At 36.4% G+C, this 17,228-nt stretch overlaps 1 protein-coding gene across 1 annotated transcript in view; it reads right to left on the bottom strand.

Moving 5' to 3' along the window:
* LOC149802842 (fatty acid synthase-like) overlaps nt 1–17,228 on the bottom strand; it is a 48,769-nt gene that overhangs the window by 15,759 nt on the left and 15,782 nt on the right. Inside the window, exons 11-23 of the mRNA XM_089952297.1 lie at nt 15,576–15,805; nt 14,520–14,821; nt 13,670–14,052; nt 13,094–13,351; nt 12,225–12,407; nt 10,038–11,292; nt 9,115–9,269; nt 7,364–7,662; nt 5,290–5,647; nt 4,424–4,546; nt 2,311–2,534; nt 1,290–1,625; nt 616–862 (exon numbers count right to left, since the gene is read on the bottom strand). Coding sequence (XP_089808423.1) covers nt 616–862; nt 1,290–1,625; nt 2,311–2,534; nt 4,424–4,546; nt 5,290–5,647; nt 7,364–7,662; nt 9,115–9,269; nt 10,038–11,292; nt 12,225–12,407; nt 13,094–13,351; nt 13,670–14,052; nt 14,520–14,821; nt 15,576–15,805 — 4,353 coding nt within the window. The remainder of the gene's footprint in view (nt 1–615; nt 863–1,289; nt 1,626–2,310; nt 2,535–4,423; nt 4,547–5,289; nt 5,648–7,363; nt 7,663–9,114; nt 9,270–10,037; nt 11,293–12,224; nt 12,408–13,093; nt 13,352–13,669; nt 14,053–14,519; nt 14,822–15,575; nt 15,806–17,228) is intronic.

Here is a 17,228-nt window from a genome sequence, read left to right as displayed (position 1 = left end):
AGCTACTGGAAATATCCTAAAAAGGAAAAGGCTTTCAAGTCAGGACAATTTTAATTTTAGGATTCTATAATTGAATAAGTAAGTCAGATACAAAACATCAGGTGATAGAGTAAAATTCAAGTGGAAACTAATTTTGCATAAGTAACAAATTCTCTAAATTTAAAAGATGAAGAACAGATAGTAAAACTAGTACTGGATATAAATACAATAAATTTCTTCTCCTGCTGACATGCTGAATTGCTCTGTATCAGAGAAAGAAATTTTTATTTTTTGAAAACACTTGAAGGAGCTTATCATTAAAAACACTTCCAGGATCCAGGAAGAGATGTATCATAATATGCCAGCCATTGCAAAAACTAACACTGCCTTTCAAAAATAAACCTTAAAAACACCCTCCTAAGATGACCATTTTGCCAACTTAACTTCTATTTAGCATTATTGCTAATAACTCTAACATGTTTAATAAGATTAAAAATATACCTGAACATCCCTTAATATGGGATAAGGACAGGCATGCATATATTTGAATGCAATAAATACATACAAGGATGCCAAAGGAGTGCTATGAAGAGCTTCTGTCAAGGTCCAGTACCCAATTTTAGTTTTTATTCATACCTGGCAAGGAATCTTTTCTCCTCTGCTCACATATTCTTTCCATGACAGAGTTGGCCCATCCATAGTTGCTCTGACCAGCATTGCCCCTACCACAACTGACTGAGGAAAACACCACAAACCAATCAAGAGTATTGGAACATAATTTTCTTGTCACAAGATCTAAGTGCATGGTGCCATCTACTTTGGGGCCACACACTTTTTCAAATGTTTCCTGTGATTGGTTGTTAAGAAGCCCATCTCCAAGAACCTGTAAATGAGAGCAGATAACTTTCAATTGGGTTGCTATGGAAAATTCCTGTGATATCTTCTTAAAAAATACAACTAACTGGCGCAAAGTGTGAGAAATCAAACTGGTCTTTATTTTAGATCATCAAAACGGAAATAACAGACTCTAATTCAATAACAAATTACATCAAAAACAAGTGCTCCATAAAATAGTATCTCCTCTGGAGAAGAAAAAACCAAAGCTAACTGGTTTAATTGCACTTCATCTGTTGGAGAAAAAACACTTTTGTTACAGTGGTTGTCAGGCAACCTTTTGGTCAAGATGCGAATATACTGCATCTGGACTAACTGAACTGTGCATTTAAAAAAATCCATCAATGAAAATTCTTCCAGAGAGGATCTATATAATAGAAACCTTGTAGGATGTTTACGCAACTGGCAAAACTCACCACAGCCAAATGAAAAACTCCACCAACAGATCCTAGCTTCATGGCATCCTGTATCAGCAAGCCGGTCTCTTGCTCTTGACAAATGTCTCTGGTTGAAATGTGAATCTTGGCTCCAAGCCTTTCCAGTGTTTTTAACTTTCTAGACTGGTAGCCTGTTTTTACTCCTGACCTGGAGGTAAGAACCAGTCTTCGAGCCCCTCTGTCAACCAGCCAATGAGCCAGCTCCAAACCAAACCCTCCAAGTCCGCCTGTGATGATGTAACACTTGTGAGGTGGACAGGAGCAACGTGGAATGGCACTGACTTTTGTACACTGACTTCCTGTTTCTTCCTGGATCTAGATGTAATTAACAATACTTTAAACGTTGATTTGAACCATAGTCATTCTGCTTAAAACTTTGAAGGACCTTTCATGAGTTTTTATTCAATATGAACTGGTATCTAAGCAACAAATCCATGCACTTACACATGCCACCAGTACTCTTGTACCTCACAGTCAACTGCTCACAGGAAGCCACTGTCTTCCAGAAAGAAACATGATTTGTTTGTACAATCTGGAAGAAGTATTCTATACTTATAGATGCCACGTCACATTGATATTAAGAGTAATGAAAGTGCAGATAAAGCAGCCAAAGCTGCCTGGCAGTTACCCATTTCTACATGAATCATTACATATAATGACTTCAAATGTTTCATCATCTGGGATATTCTTTAAACATAGGGAAAAATAAATGGAATAAAAGCTCTAAAAACAAGATTATGAATATCAAATATATTGCTGGAGAATGGCATCCCTCATGCAGAATAAATTGCTGAGATGATGTGGTATATGTACTTTCTGGACATGCATGCCTGACTCTGGCACACCTTCTGAAGGGTGAACTTCAACCAGAGTATATACCCTAGCAGTACCTACTGATAGTAACATACTTTCTTGTTTAGTGTTATTGACTTCCACCCTACAACACAAAATGTTTTACATGAACACATGTGATATCTGATAACAGGAAGTTTCTACCTACCTTTATGACTACTTTGCCGATGTGTTTTCCCTGTGCCATGAATCTAAAAGCTTCTTCCATCTCCTCTCTGTTAAATACACTTCTCCTGAGTGGCCTGACAACTCCCTCCCTAATCCCTGTCTGAAGGGCCTCTGAAACCCTTCCCCACTCTCGATTACCTGGCTCAAACAATGCATCCAACAGGATTCCATGGAAAGTGATGTTCTTCAGGAAAACAGACATACCTAGGAAGGAAAATTAAAAAAAATTATCACTGCATACTTGTTAATGGCACAATGTTTAAAATTTTTTAAAAATGCCAATGCTATAAAGGGCTATTACATTTAAATCAATCTGTGGAAAGGGAATGCACATTACACTGTAGGGTGTGGGGTTTAACCTATTTATCTCTTCCATGTCCTGTATTTCTGCATTTTCTATTGCTGGTACCGCTTAGAAAAAGTGGCCTTTCGGACCTGCCCCACCTACAATATCGAATGGCTCTAAATGATACATGGACATTTATGTATTTAATCAAGAGATTTTAACCTGAACATAGTGTATAACCTGATCTAAATGACCCCATGTCCAAAAATTACACATTTGATACAGTAAAACCAGATTTTTAGCAACCTCCACTGTGAGTGACCACTTATGCCCATTTATGCCCAAAATCATCGTGTATGGATTGATTAGATTACATCAGTGCACTGGCATGAGTGACCATCTGCACACAAAAAAATGCACCAACCACAAATTTTGTGGCCAGACATGCATAACAACACTCATATGAATGACCGTACTGTATGAGCAGATATAAACACTGCAGACATTTATTTTATTCCATATAACCATGAATAATTAGGACAGTCAGCAGGTGGAGTGCAGATCATTCCAAACTGAGAAGCACAATAAATCTGGGACAAAGTCAAATGTGGTTACTAGTTTCCATAAATGTACAAGGTAGATTTGTGTGTAAAAGACCATAAAACCCATTCATGTAAGAAATCACCACTGAAGTGCCCAAGTCATCTATATCACTATTAACCATGTCACTAGAAGATTATCAATCATGGTCAAAAAGCAGTTTTGTTTCTTTATCTGTTCTGAAAATATGCACAATGCCAATAATGTCATAAGAGACTGTCTAACCCTGGCTTCAGTGTAGTGCAGCTGATACTGTAGTAAATAATTTGTCAGTGGACATACAAAATACAATGACTGTTATGAATGAGGTCTTTGTCTCTTCTTTAATAAAGTTATTGCTTTTTCAGGATGAGCTAATTCTACAGTTATTATAAAAGTTTGTATTTTTTGTTGCTTTGCTGATACTGCTATTATCAAAACCAAACTTCAGATATTACAATATTTGTTCACCTGTTACAATCTTTCGTTTTTCAAGGTTGATCTATTTATTATTATATACATCACAGGAGACTTGTGTTTTGGTTCTAAATAAACATTATCACAGCTACCTACACAATGTATGGACAGGATAAGCAAGCTGTTAACATTACAATTCATATGCTAAATGACTACATGATTAATGCATGTATTTTAACAAGAACATTAAATAATAAAATATAAGTATAATATTTACGGGTATTTCTTTCTTCTTAAACTCAGTTGAATTCTGACCTTGAAAACTGGCCATCCTGCACTGTCCTGTTACAAAACCCCAAAGAAGGCAATGCCTGATGGAATATGCAGGTGTTCTGTCCAATCTGCAGGGTTGGTGCAATGTTACCCCACCCCCCACCCCGGTATCTGACCAGTTTCCTTATCCTTGTAATTCATCAAAGGGGAAAAGTTCTGGCTGACACATTGGTTCAACTGATACCATCTAATTCTGTTGTGACAGCCCACCTATCTTGAGAGTTTTTTTCCTGATAGAAGTAGTCTGTCAAGGCAGATTTTACTGTATAGCCAAAACCTATTCAAATTCCAATTTATCTTACCTTTTTCTGCGCCCCCCACCTTTCCCTTTGCAAGTTTAAATGTAATTTTGCATCCCCAAAGAGTTTTAATGTAATTTGTATGGCCTAAAGAGGTTTAATAAACTTCTTTGTCTAAAACATCCTTTTAAGAACTTTATAAAGTGAAAATAACATTTTAAATGAGTTGATAAACATACCTAGTGCCGAGTTATTGGACAAATCAACTTTTCCGATTTCCAGGAAACGGCCATGTTGTGCAAGAACTCTTACACTGGCCTGAAGTTTTTCATCTGCCAGGGAATTCAGAACAATATCAACACCTGAAATGACCATTCAACACAGTTTTAGCAATACAGAAAGATAAATTTTATTTGTAAGGATATGAATTCTAGACTCACACTATTCAGTGCATTTGCAAAATTATCTGAAATTTAGAAAGAAAAAATCGTATGACCTGTATATATATAATTTTCAATGATCAACATGCTGCTGACTCGCACACGTTCTCCACAACAGTGTACTGTTATATCCAAATGTATGTGGACTATAAAAACTGGGGATGGATTGTGACTGATGACCATGTCACTGCTGTCCTTTTCAGTCTGCAAGATTTTTTTTAAAGAAATGTTCAAGGTTCTTAGCACATGAAGAAATGTATTACTGGTAAAAAGAGTTAAATTTTCATAGTTCTTGTATGCAGTAGTACACACTTCTTATTGCATGTAATATTATTTAAAGTACAGTTTACATTTCTAAGGAATTTAATATTCAAAAATAATTTCATAGTTCTTAGTGCATATAGTAGTATTGGTAGTTTCATAGTTCTTAGTGCATTTAGTTGTAGAACAGCACTAGAAGTTTTTGACAGCTCCCCTAGTGGAAGCAGTAGTAGTACCAGTAGTTCATAGTTTACTACTACTAATGACTTTCATTAGGAATGACATGTTTTACAAATTTGTTGATATCTTGGTGCATATATCTACCTTATAGAAATGGCTTATTACATCTGAAGCTAACGTTAGGTAAGATTACGACATAAAATATAAATTAGCAATAGCTGTACCTCTCCCCTTCGTTTCTGTAAGAATCTGATGCTCAAAGGAGGTGTCTCTGGAGTTACAGATGTTTCGATCCTTCAACTGAGGGAAGTTTTCTTTGAGAAATTCCCTCTTTTCCCGAGATCCGACAGTGGTAAACACTTCACAACCATAGTGCATTGCAATTGCGATGGCTGCTTGACCAACACCACCACTCCCAGAATGCACAAGGACTGTATCACCATGTTGAAGATTGCCTCTGACAACCAGGGCATAGTAAGCTGTGGCATACACAACTGGTACTGTTGCAGCCTCCTCCAGAGACCAATGCTTTGGGACTGACCACAGGAACTGCTTCTCTACATCCACTGTTGTGGCAAGGCCCTGAATAATTTAGGTAAAACATGTATATTATTAAAAGTTCGACATAAATGATCTTAACAAACACTACTCATGTAATCAGAATGATCCCTTACAAATATTCACAAGAATAACCAAAAGCATGGTGGTTGTTCTAGGATTAACACCATTTTTCAGCACAAGATAGGCTATACATGGCGGCCAGTATAACAGGTGGAGGAAGAACCCTGGAAAACCCAGGGAAGAACCATCAACCCACGAGAAGCTACTGGCAAGCTTTCCCATGTATCCACGCTAGCCGAGCCTTGGACTCGAACCCACACAGACAGGTGAGATGGCAGTGATCCAGAACGGTGAGTGCTTTAGACCACTTGGCCACTCAGGGCCCCCCAAAAGCATGCAGTCATCCCATTAAGCTCGTCTAGTCGATGACCAGTAGAACTATATAAAAAAAAGGAAAGAAAAAAAATGCAGGTGTCTATTCGCAAGTATATTACTTTCTTTTTCCAGCAAAGCCAAAGAAATCACATTTGCATTAAACTGTGTTGCATTTTGTGAACAATGCAATACAAGGTTTGGTTTGATAAGCATCTAATATATTGTAAGATTATTGTCCACAAAAATGTAGCTCAAGTTTCTGAATTATTAGTGGCCTGTTAGTTACAATGTCACTTGGATATTATACAAACTAAAATATTTCAATCGTTTCACTAATGAGGAAATGGAAACATGCTTACCATGAGGATGAATTTAGGTTTTTGAACAAGATGACATTTACAGGTTATTGTGCATCTCAGTACTATATTTTCTTTTCCATCTTTTATAAAATACTGAAATTTGGGCGTGTTTAGTGTAGATTTTCATGAAAACCAGTTATTTTGCAGAGGCCTGTAAGAGACTAGCATGGCAGTTCTCCAGGTAAGTCCAGTCATTGCTCTAATACATGTACAGCAACATTTTCTGGTGGATGGCCATATATCAAATACTACCATTAGGCAAGTAATAGGTTTTTATTTAATTACCTGCAGAGAAAAGATATTAAAAAATTACCCTTGTTACTTGATGGGTATCACATTATTACAGCTCCTCATTTGATGTGCTGGGGCAATTTTTTCTAGAGTTTATTTTCAGCTACCATATAACCAAATTGTCTCTGCAGTACATGTAACCAAATTTGTCAGTATTACAACTGTCTTGATTGATAACTACCATCTGGTTATTAACCATTTTTCTATGTAAAGAATTTATGGGACATCATGAAACAATAAGCAATTTTTTAACATGCATCTGTAAATGACTGGCAAAGTATTGCATCTGTAAATAACTGGCATAGTATTGCATCTGAAAATGACTAGCATAGCATTGCATTTGTAAATGACTGGTATAGTATGCACCTGTAAATGACTGGCCCAGTATTCATCTGTAAATGTATTGCATCTGTAAGTAATTGGTATAGTATTACAACTGTAAATGACTGGCAAAGCATGCATCTGTAAAGTGACTGACATAATATGCATCTGTAAATGACTGGTACAGTATGCTCCTGTAAATGACTGGCACAGTATTCAGCTGTAAATGTTTTGCATCTGCAATTGGCATAGTATTGCAACTGTATATGACTGGCATAGTATGTATCTGTAAATGGCACAGTATGCATCTGTAAATGACTGGCATAGTATGCTTAATATCCTTTCAGAAATAAAAGCAACTACAGGAAATGAGAAAAGAAATAAAAATTACCTTTGCAGGTAAAAGCCCCATTACACGCCTTCCAGTTGAATCTCTTCCAGAAATCTCCATTCCTAGAATACAGTCTTGGTTTACCAGGTCTCCAGGAATAGCATCTGGAGGCAGTTTTCCCGATGCCAGCATAATGTCACGGAAATTCAGGGAGGCATAGTACACTGTACATAATTCTTTGCTGCGACTGACATCTTTATCAAAGTATTTAAGAGGGGACTGAATCCACCGAAGACTAGACAGGTCACCTCGTGTCAAGACATTCACGTAGGCATGGACAGTGGGCACAGGGTCCAACACTAGTAATATAGGAATTGAAATTGAATCTATTTTACGCTTTAAAGAAACAATATCATCACAGTTATCTCAAAATTGAACTGCCATGAAAATTACTAAATGGAATTTCACACTAATTAAAGCTGATCACAAGAATTTACAGGACAATTTTTTCTGTTTTCTGTTTTCAACATTAAAGAATGGCATTCTCTTAGAAACTGCTATAGTCTTAGGTGGTCTGTATAGTCTTGAGATCTGGAAAAATTGCTGATGTTATACTGAGTGTGTGATTAGGATTTTTAATGTAGCTTAAACAATTTTTCAGTCATATCGCCACATTGTCTGCAGTGTGGCAGTTTATAGTGATGTCTAGCACTGGGGCATCATGCCGCAGACATGTAGCATGATGTCCCACCCAGTCACATTATCCTGACACCAGGCTGACCAGTCCTAACACTAACCTCCTAATGCTGAGCACCTAGCGAAAAGCTGTTAGTACCATTTTAGTAAGTCTTTGGTATGACTCGGCGGGGGTTCGAACCCATGACGTCCTGCTTCCAAGGCGGACACTCTAACCACTAGGCCACCGGAGTGGTACTGATGTTATATTGAAAATATACAGCTTGATTTAGTCTGAACTGATTCTAAATTCATCATCATGATGTACTTGTTCAACTCAACACATATCTTGTATTGTTACATTTATCTATTCATATTATTCCCTATGCAGGAATTGAAAAATCTCAAACACACCATTTTCCAAATTAATCAAATTCTTCAAACTTTATTTGCCCAGAAAGTATTCTTGCTCAACCAGCTATCACAGTAGGAAAAAGTTGACAGTTAATCCCGAAATATTAAATCTGAACCGATTCAAAATTCCTTATCTTAGTCATCAAGATTTCATCACATTTGTCTTGTATTGTTACTTTCATCCTTTCACATAAATCTTAAAGATGTTTCAGAGGAAAAACTTGTAATCTCTACAAAGGAGTTTAAAAAAATCTCTAAATATCCCAGTCAGGCATGAGCTACAAAATTTGTTCTAGCGTAGAATAAAATCCAACTCAAGCAGCTATTTCAGAAATATAAAAATTGTCATTGTAAAGGGCCTAAATTTGATCATGAAATGCTGTTTTCTGGAACTTATTCTGTGACTCTTCTAGTAACAGCTGTAGTAATCACAAATTAAGACTAATTCTCCCCCCAAGTGTTTATTACTTAAGAGATAAAGTTTCCTTGATCAAAATGAATGGAAACGAAACTTCTGGAAGAAAGAATGGACTTTCAATGAACAATGTTTGCAATATTCTTGATGGAACAATGTGTTCATTAAAGAGAAACATTGGTCAACCATATCAGGCGAATGTTTAAGAAATTCACAAAACCACTGGAAAATGTTCGCTCACCATACGAGTTAGGTGAAGGAATTTCGAACACCTTCTACATGTTCTATACAGTGTTTTTGAACATACCTGCTGGCAGATGCAAATGTCTGAAGGATCCCCGATTCCCTTTGCTGTACACATTCATGACTAGATCTTGTGCCATAAGATGCTTAAACTCCCTACTGCCAGGACTGGTGCAAACTGTAGATTTGTCCCCCACCTGATCACTATGGAACACACACCTGAAGAACACAATGCAAGTGATAACCCATGAAGACCATATTTATGAGTTTGTATCCGTTGAGACTAGGTATATTGTAAAAGAAAATTTATGAAGATATGCAGGAAGCTTTACATCATTTGTGATTGCTAAACATGTTATTGTGTCTATAGCTTTTATCTTGGCACATCTGTTTTTCAGTAACATTATTCACTGTATTCAGTAGAGAATCCATTCGTTGATGTCTGCCAGTCAGAATATAAATCCATGTACAGTCTCAGAAGCTTTAAGATGGAAACTACTTGTAACTTCAATTTCTAGGAAACCATGATGGTTCAGTGGTCATGGCACTGGACACATGAACAGTTGGGTACAGGTCTGATTCCCACCATTAGACCATCCCAGAACTGCTACTGCTACCAATATTAGGTTCATGGACAAGGCACTCTGTTCTTCTAGCACTGGCACAATATAACATTAAAATGTTGCTGTGCCATACAAAAAAACCAAACCAAACTAAAGCAAACCGAATTTAATTTTCACATGTCAATTGCTGTAGATATCCAAGTAAAAAAATAAAAAACAAAGAAAATTACTGTGAAAAAGTAATTAAATCATCTTCATATGGACAGAAACATTTTTAACTAAATGTCATTTTTATGTGAAAAGATTGTATAAAACCTTGCAAACATTCCAGGTACCAGCAAGACCAAATCAAGATACCTTGCTGCAAGCAGTGGTGACAAAAAATAATGAAATTTAAACTTGCGATATGTTTAATCCAAGTTACCTAATTCTGTCTCCTCCTGGTTCCTGCCGCAGACAGTTGATCATTCCCAAAATTCCACCATTTCCATTTCTACAGGTAATCCAAAGATTATTCCCCTTTGGCTTGACTTGACATTCTTCCACTCTGGCTTTCAGTTCTTCTACCCATTTATATGACGTGTCAGTAACATCTACAAACATTTGTTCATTTACTGGACTATTATTTATTTTCCTTAAAAGAAACACTGTTGACAGAAGATTGTCTGATCTCTGAAACACTATCTCAAAGCCTTCCTCACTGAAGACTGATTTCCACTTTTTTTCATCACAATAAATTGCAAACGACCTTTCCTGCAGGTCCTCAATCTTAGAAAGATCAAGTTCAAAAGCTCTGGAAGGAAAATGACAGCAAAAGTTATTTGTTATTTCTTGCACAAGAAGGAAACCTCCATCCATAAGACTTTGGGAAATGTTGGTCAGGGCTGCTCTGAGATTCACCTCACTATGAAGAACATTTCTCACAAATGCTAGGTGAACAGACTTGGTTAGTTTATCTGGTACAGGTTGACTGAGTGACCATATTACACTCTCTGACTGGTCATCTGTTTTACTTTCTGCTAAGACTGAGGCAGCATGGGTGTAGTTCACATTCATCATGGGTTGGGAGTTTATGTGAGAGAGGACTCTGTTGTAGACATTTACAACATTATCATCATAGCTTTCCATTTCTAAAATCTTTAATGATCTTGACGTGGTGTTTTCAATTACAATATCCAAACATAAAGTCAGCCATTCTGATTGGTCCAAAGCTGCCAGTAGTGGATCAGTATGGAGATCATCCTTTGCAGACTGGTACACTTCCTTAACCTTTGGTGCCAAGTCAGTGTCAACATCCAGAGAAAAGATTTGTTTCAAAGTTTGCAAAAGAGGTCCATTGCAGTTCATCAGTTCAGGATCCTGAATATCATCTGAATCTTGTGCAAATAATTGTGACAGGTATTCCCTATTTGTTAAAGAAATGTCTCTATTTGTTTTCAAAAGCCTGTGAAATCTTCTTCTAGTTACAGATGAGCACAAGCTAGCATATTTAGAGAGTGTCTCCATCTGCTTGTCTGCAATGCATGGTTCATCAGGTATGTATGGAACAAACTGGTACTTTTCCAAGACTGGTTTCTGGTTATCATGGCGACGAGGTGCAGATGTGGCATGAAGACCCAGTATGGAGACTCCACCAGCAATGCAGACATTTGTCCATTTGTTCACTCTCGTCAGTACACCTGTAGACGAATTAAAAATGAATTGCTATTCTGATAACTACTAAAGCATGGAACATTTCAGCACAATAGGCATACTTTTCTTTGTCTCTAACATCATAAGCTACAAAGTCCTGCTATACATTTTTCTATGCAAACAATATCCAAGCTGTTGGAAAGACCATCTCTCTATTTTAAGCATTTACTTGGCAGTGTATTGCTCATGATGTAAGCACAGTGGCATGTCTAATTGATATAAACTGCGTTATCAGTGTAAGTTCCAAACTGTTCCAAGCACAATGAAGTGATTAAGATTGACAACTGAGACGACTAATTTTAACATCCCATATAATCAAATGCAACAAGACCTAATCTTGGTCACTAAGCTGTTTGATGTTTTTAACATGGCATAATTAACATCCTTATGAGTATGATTCAGTCTCAGTGAACATTATGTGTTTTGATTTTTTCACAAAACACCCCATGAAATTAAAACAGTTTCAACATAGATGTAACACATTCAATTTTGTGAATTTTTACCTTGAGCTCTGCAAATGGTACTGCTATGAAACCAGTGATGGCAATGAAATTTGAAATAAATGTTCACTTCATCAGATAAATCTTTTCCTCATTACTGCTTCAAAACACTCTCCCAAAAGGTTACAATTCAAACCTCTTTTCTGATAAAACACTCAAACTCTGCAGAAATCATCTATAAGTAGTAAAGTACATAACCCTTCCAACTCTGAATTGGTTTTCTAATTCTGATATATACCCCTAGGAAGAGCTTGAAGCTGGAGTCACATATGCATGTTTACTTGGGGTTAATCAATGAGAAAAGCATGGGGATATTATTGCTTTGCCGCAGACTGCCTGCAATGGAATATTTCAATTGAAAGCTGACCCTACCCCACAAAGTTGCGATGAGTGGACTTAAAACTTCCTTAAACTCTTACTCTGTTTATTTCCATCTTCAGTGCCAATGATTCTCTCCAGTTGTAAGCCAGGGTTGATGACCACAGACTTGATGCGTGTAGGCAGAACAAGGCCCTGTCCTGGACGAGACAGTATTGTCATCTGCAGCATAGTGTCAAGGAATGAAATCCAGGAACCATTCCAAACCAATTCGCCCTCCACTCCTTGAGTATAGATAGATATATAGTCAATTATCTGCATACAATGTGTGTCACTTCAAATTATTTCAGTCAAACATTTTAATTAACCCCACAAAATGGACAAGAGATAAGCTGTGTAAATAATATTTAAGAATGCAAGTTTAATGTGTTAAAGAAAATAAAAGAAATAAAAAGGGCTGCTCATTAGTGTCTGAAGTTAGGAATGGGTCTTACAATAAAGGTGACCAGAGGGAGACTTTCTAAAAATAATGTTTTAAGGCTCCATTGTTCTATCATGAGCAACATGCATGATAAATTTTACAAAACTGAAATTTCAGCTAATCTGACAATATATTAAAAACTTGTTTATAAAATCAATACAACAATGCTACACTGAACCGAGAAAAACACTAAATCTCTATAGTTCTTGCAATGATGGTATTACCTTTCAACAGTAAAATGCAAGTCATAAACATTTATTTACCCTAAAGGATATTTACTACATACAGTGAGCATTTTAAAATGTACAAAACTAAGGGGCACAAACACATACAAACTTTTCTATGCTCTTGCTTTCCTTTAAAAAAAAAACAGCCGAGTTAAACTCATATTTTTGAAACAGCTTGAACACATATCATTACATGCATGCACACTTGCTACAGATAATCAACAATGATGGTACTAGTAATCTCATAACAATCACAACTTGCCTTCAATGTCTGCCTGTAATACTCCTTGAAATGTTGGACCATAGTCATAGCCTCGGAGACGGAGTTCCTTGTAAATATCAGCACTCTTTATTTCAAATTTCTTATTAGAGTCAAAAGTAACTTCCTCTTCAATCCAGAAATTTGCCTGTTTCTGATTCTCTGGTACATACACACGGCCAGTTGCAACAACAGAACCTCCCTCTCGAATCTCAAAATTACTTGTAGCTTTAAGGATGTTTACTTCGAATCTAACACTTCCTGTGGAATTAAAAATATTAAATGAAAAGGCTTTGTATTTCTCTGTGCCCATAAATCAAAGATAAATGATAGTTAAACTTGGGCTGACATTAATTCTTTAAATATGTTTGATAAAAGTGACAAGTTATTTATTTACAAAATATGATCTGAAAGAACCCTATTACATATAAATTTTGAATAGTAAATCTAAAGACCCAGTAAATTAGATGTGAAACCAAATTTTTTAGATGTCATGAACCTTACATTAGCACTTCTGTTATGGTGCATGGAATGGTAATACTGATCATTCAGTGACTCCTTTAAAACAATCTTACATACCTGTATTAGGAAGTATTGTAGCCCTGTGAATTTGAACATCTTCAAACACTACTGGAATCCTTGAATAATCTTCTCCTAGTTGCTTGGCCAGACTTCTCCATGCTAGCTCCAAGTAGCCAGTGGCTGGAAACAGGACACGCCCATCTATCTTGTGGCCAATCAGATAATGGTTCACACTATCAGGTGAAATATCAATGTCAAATACAAATCCTGACTGGTTTCCAGTTCCTGCCAAAAACTGCTCTTGTTTTGGTACAGACCAATTCTGACTATGGTCCCATTGTACTAAAGGTGAAATCATTGGTGTTCCTTTACAGACAGGGAATTTTACATCTGCTGCATACAATCTTTGAGAATTTATTTCAACTCCATTCATGTAGCATCTAGAAAGAAATGATTTTGATTTAACAGTGGATCTTAAACGATTGAGTTATGGCCTTTACTAAAATATTCACCAAAATAATACATTTCTAAAATACTTAGAAATAGTAATCTTAGTTTATTTACATGCAATAACATTTTTCATTTACCAGTCCCCATATGTGTATAACTTGTTGACTCGCTTACAACTAAAGATGTAAGCTAAATTACGTCCAATGGAGTCCAGATAAATGAACAGCAACATGCTATAGTCTGATGCGTACCCATATTAATTCTACTGAAGTAACGAGAAAACATACCGTAATATTTTTGTTCATTAATTATATTGTTTAAATTTAGTAAGATTTGTGTCATGCACCTTTACCACTTTACAGAGAAACTGAAAAATTCAAAAGTGCTAATTTATAATAGTGTACTTCTGGGTGGATTAGAATTTTTTGTTAGGTAAATGCAAGAAGAAAATTCTTACTTTCCCAGGCTTGATAAGAAGAACTCCACATTGTCAGGATGCAGTCTTTTCATTAACCCCAAAGAGATGCACTTGGCCCCCAGGGACCGCTTCAGAATGGCCTGGAGCAGACAGTGTGGCGCTATTTCTATAGCGATGGCATTCTCAGGGACATGAGTAAGGGCTTCTTGAAACAGGACGGGGCTCACTAGGTTGTTTACATGGTATTCAGCAGAGGAAAATTTAGCAAGGTTAGATGACCAGTTGGACTGAGGAATGGAAGAACTCACCCACTTACTGCTGCGGGGCTTAGGCTGGATAACCTGTAACATGGGGAAAATAGCAAAATTTTACAAAGTACATTTAGCTAAGAATATTTATAAATATCACATTAGTAAATAAACTTTACTACCTTTCGAATCAAGTAATCTTGTAAAGACAAAACTGCCATCTCTCCTATCTATATAGCATAAAGATAAAGTAAGAAATTCTCACCCATTACCTCCTCTTACCCTCACTAAATTTTTTTTTTGTTCTAAATGTGTTCACACAAATGCCCCATCATAATGCCTTAAAAACTTTATGTTTCTGCTAAAACTGCACACAAGGAGTTAACCCTACAGTTAAAATATGGCACAAGCATACTGCAAAATGAACTGTATTAGCACATAATGGTTCATCTAATGTATGAGCTACCAAGAGGTTTAACAAATATAAGTAAATGAAAAAAAAGCTTTTAACTAAAATCTTAGCCTCTGTTCATGACTATGATGCCAATGGTGGGAAAGGAACAATTCATAGGTGGGAGCCTAGGATGATACCAATCTCAGTTACCACTAGTGCAAAATAACTACAAGTTTTCATTCTGCAGTTTTGAAAATGTGGTTGGTGGAGACAGATGGACAGCTAAAGGTTTATCACAATAGCCCCTGACACCTTTACAAAAGCCAGGGGATAACCAGATGGATAGATGGCCGTACAATGGTAACACTAAATACTCTTACACTCATGGCTGTGCATAACAATTTGCCCTAAGCAGGAGTTTTTACAGGAAGCACTGAGAAGTCAAAAACATACCTTATCCAATGCTGCCTTTAATGTTGGAGCAATATCATTCATGTAGTATGAATGAAATGCAACACCTGCGCTGTGAACCTTTTTGGCAAAGACTCCCTTCTGTTGGAGACCTGCTACAAACTGATCAACCTTCTCTGCTGGGCCAGAAATAGTGACAGTATCAATGGAATTGTGACATGCTGGTACTACCCCTGGTGGACACTGTGCCAGGGCTTCCTGCCATGTTAATCCTGTACAAATTTACCACAAAAATGACTGAAATATTTTGTTCTGCTTCATTCAAAGTTTCGATAAATTGTTTCATTATATAGTCACTGGACTGTAATACCACATGTATATAAGAAATAAATAGTACAAGTGACCTGTGAATTCAGTGAAAACTGAATTCAGTGAAAAGTCATCTCCTGTCTACTGTGGGAAGATCACCAAAAGTACAAACAAGTGAAATCTAACTGACTCTTGTAACAGAACTGTGAAGTTATTAGACAAGACATGGAAAAATAGCCATGTTCAATGTTTCTATCTAAAATGGCACTGGAATAAAGTGCAGAAAAGGAGAAGAAATTTATATGTGATCTTGACCTTGGAGATAAAACATTTACTGTGATATTCATTGCTTAACAGCTTTTAGGATATAAAGCAGAAGGAAAAACAACCATGAAATATACACCTTTGACCCTGACCTTGAAGATAGCATTTCAAATATGAAATGCAACATATCTACTATAGAAAATAGTGTCAATAAACAAGGGTACCAAATTTTGTTCAGTTTAAATAATTCATAATTTATAGTGGTAAGGAATTTGTTTTGTGAAACTTAAAATACTGGCCTGTGACCTGACATTGAAGGTCCACCATTGTGGTACATAAATATGTAAAGTTTCATCATTTATCTCAAAGAATATAGAAGGTAGTACAAAAAGTTAAACTTCTTAATGTCAAATGGCTCTTAAATCATAGAACAGGAGACTGAAAACTTAAAAAGGTTACCTATGACCAAAACATTTAACATACACCAACCCCCAATGAACTAATGATGATGCAAGAGTGTATCAAGTTTGATCCCTGAAACTCAGGCGGGTTTTAAATCATAGATAGGACAGTGATCTGATACTGAAAACTTAAATTATATATGACCAAACATTTAACATACACCCGCCCAGCCTCCAAAGACCTAATGATGATGCACAAGTATATAAAGTTTCATCACTCAATCTCAAATTGCATTTAGAGTCTTCTAATAATATGAATATTATATGGTGTCATTTTCCAGCTATTTGAGGGCTGGAAATTGAAAACAAAAAGCTCCCAGGCCCCGGCCCCAGAAACTTACATTGCTGGTCCCTAATATATTTGTGATTTACCATGGTACATACCACAGTAAGCTCAGAAATACAGAAGCAAACAACAGTAATAACTCTTCTATGGTACCCAATTTTAATGGTCTCTATATCCAATCACACAACACTGTAGGAAAACAGTTACAAAAGGGAGGAGGCAAGAAAAGTTCTATTATTTTGTATGATGTAATGTTACATTACATGACAATAGTGCGTGGCAATAATAGAGTAATGACCATAACCAGGAACAGTAATCCCATATTTAAGGAAGGAAATATGTATTGTCCTAAAAATAAAATACCTGCAGTGAGCC

This window comes from Sinohyriopsis cumingii, chromosome 3, assembly GCF_028554795.1.
Source record: "Sinohyriopsis cumingii isolate HCF-2022 chromosome 3, ASM2855479v2, whole genome shotgun sequence".
Lineage (NCBI taxonomy): Eukaryota > Metazoa > Mollusca > Bivalvia > Unionida > Unionidae > Sinohyriopsis > Sinohyriopsis cumingii.
The sequence above is the reverse complement of the archived record's forward strand: the minus strand, read 5'-3'. Positions and strand labels throughout refer to the sequence as shown.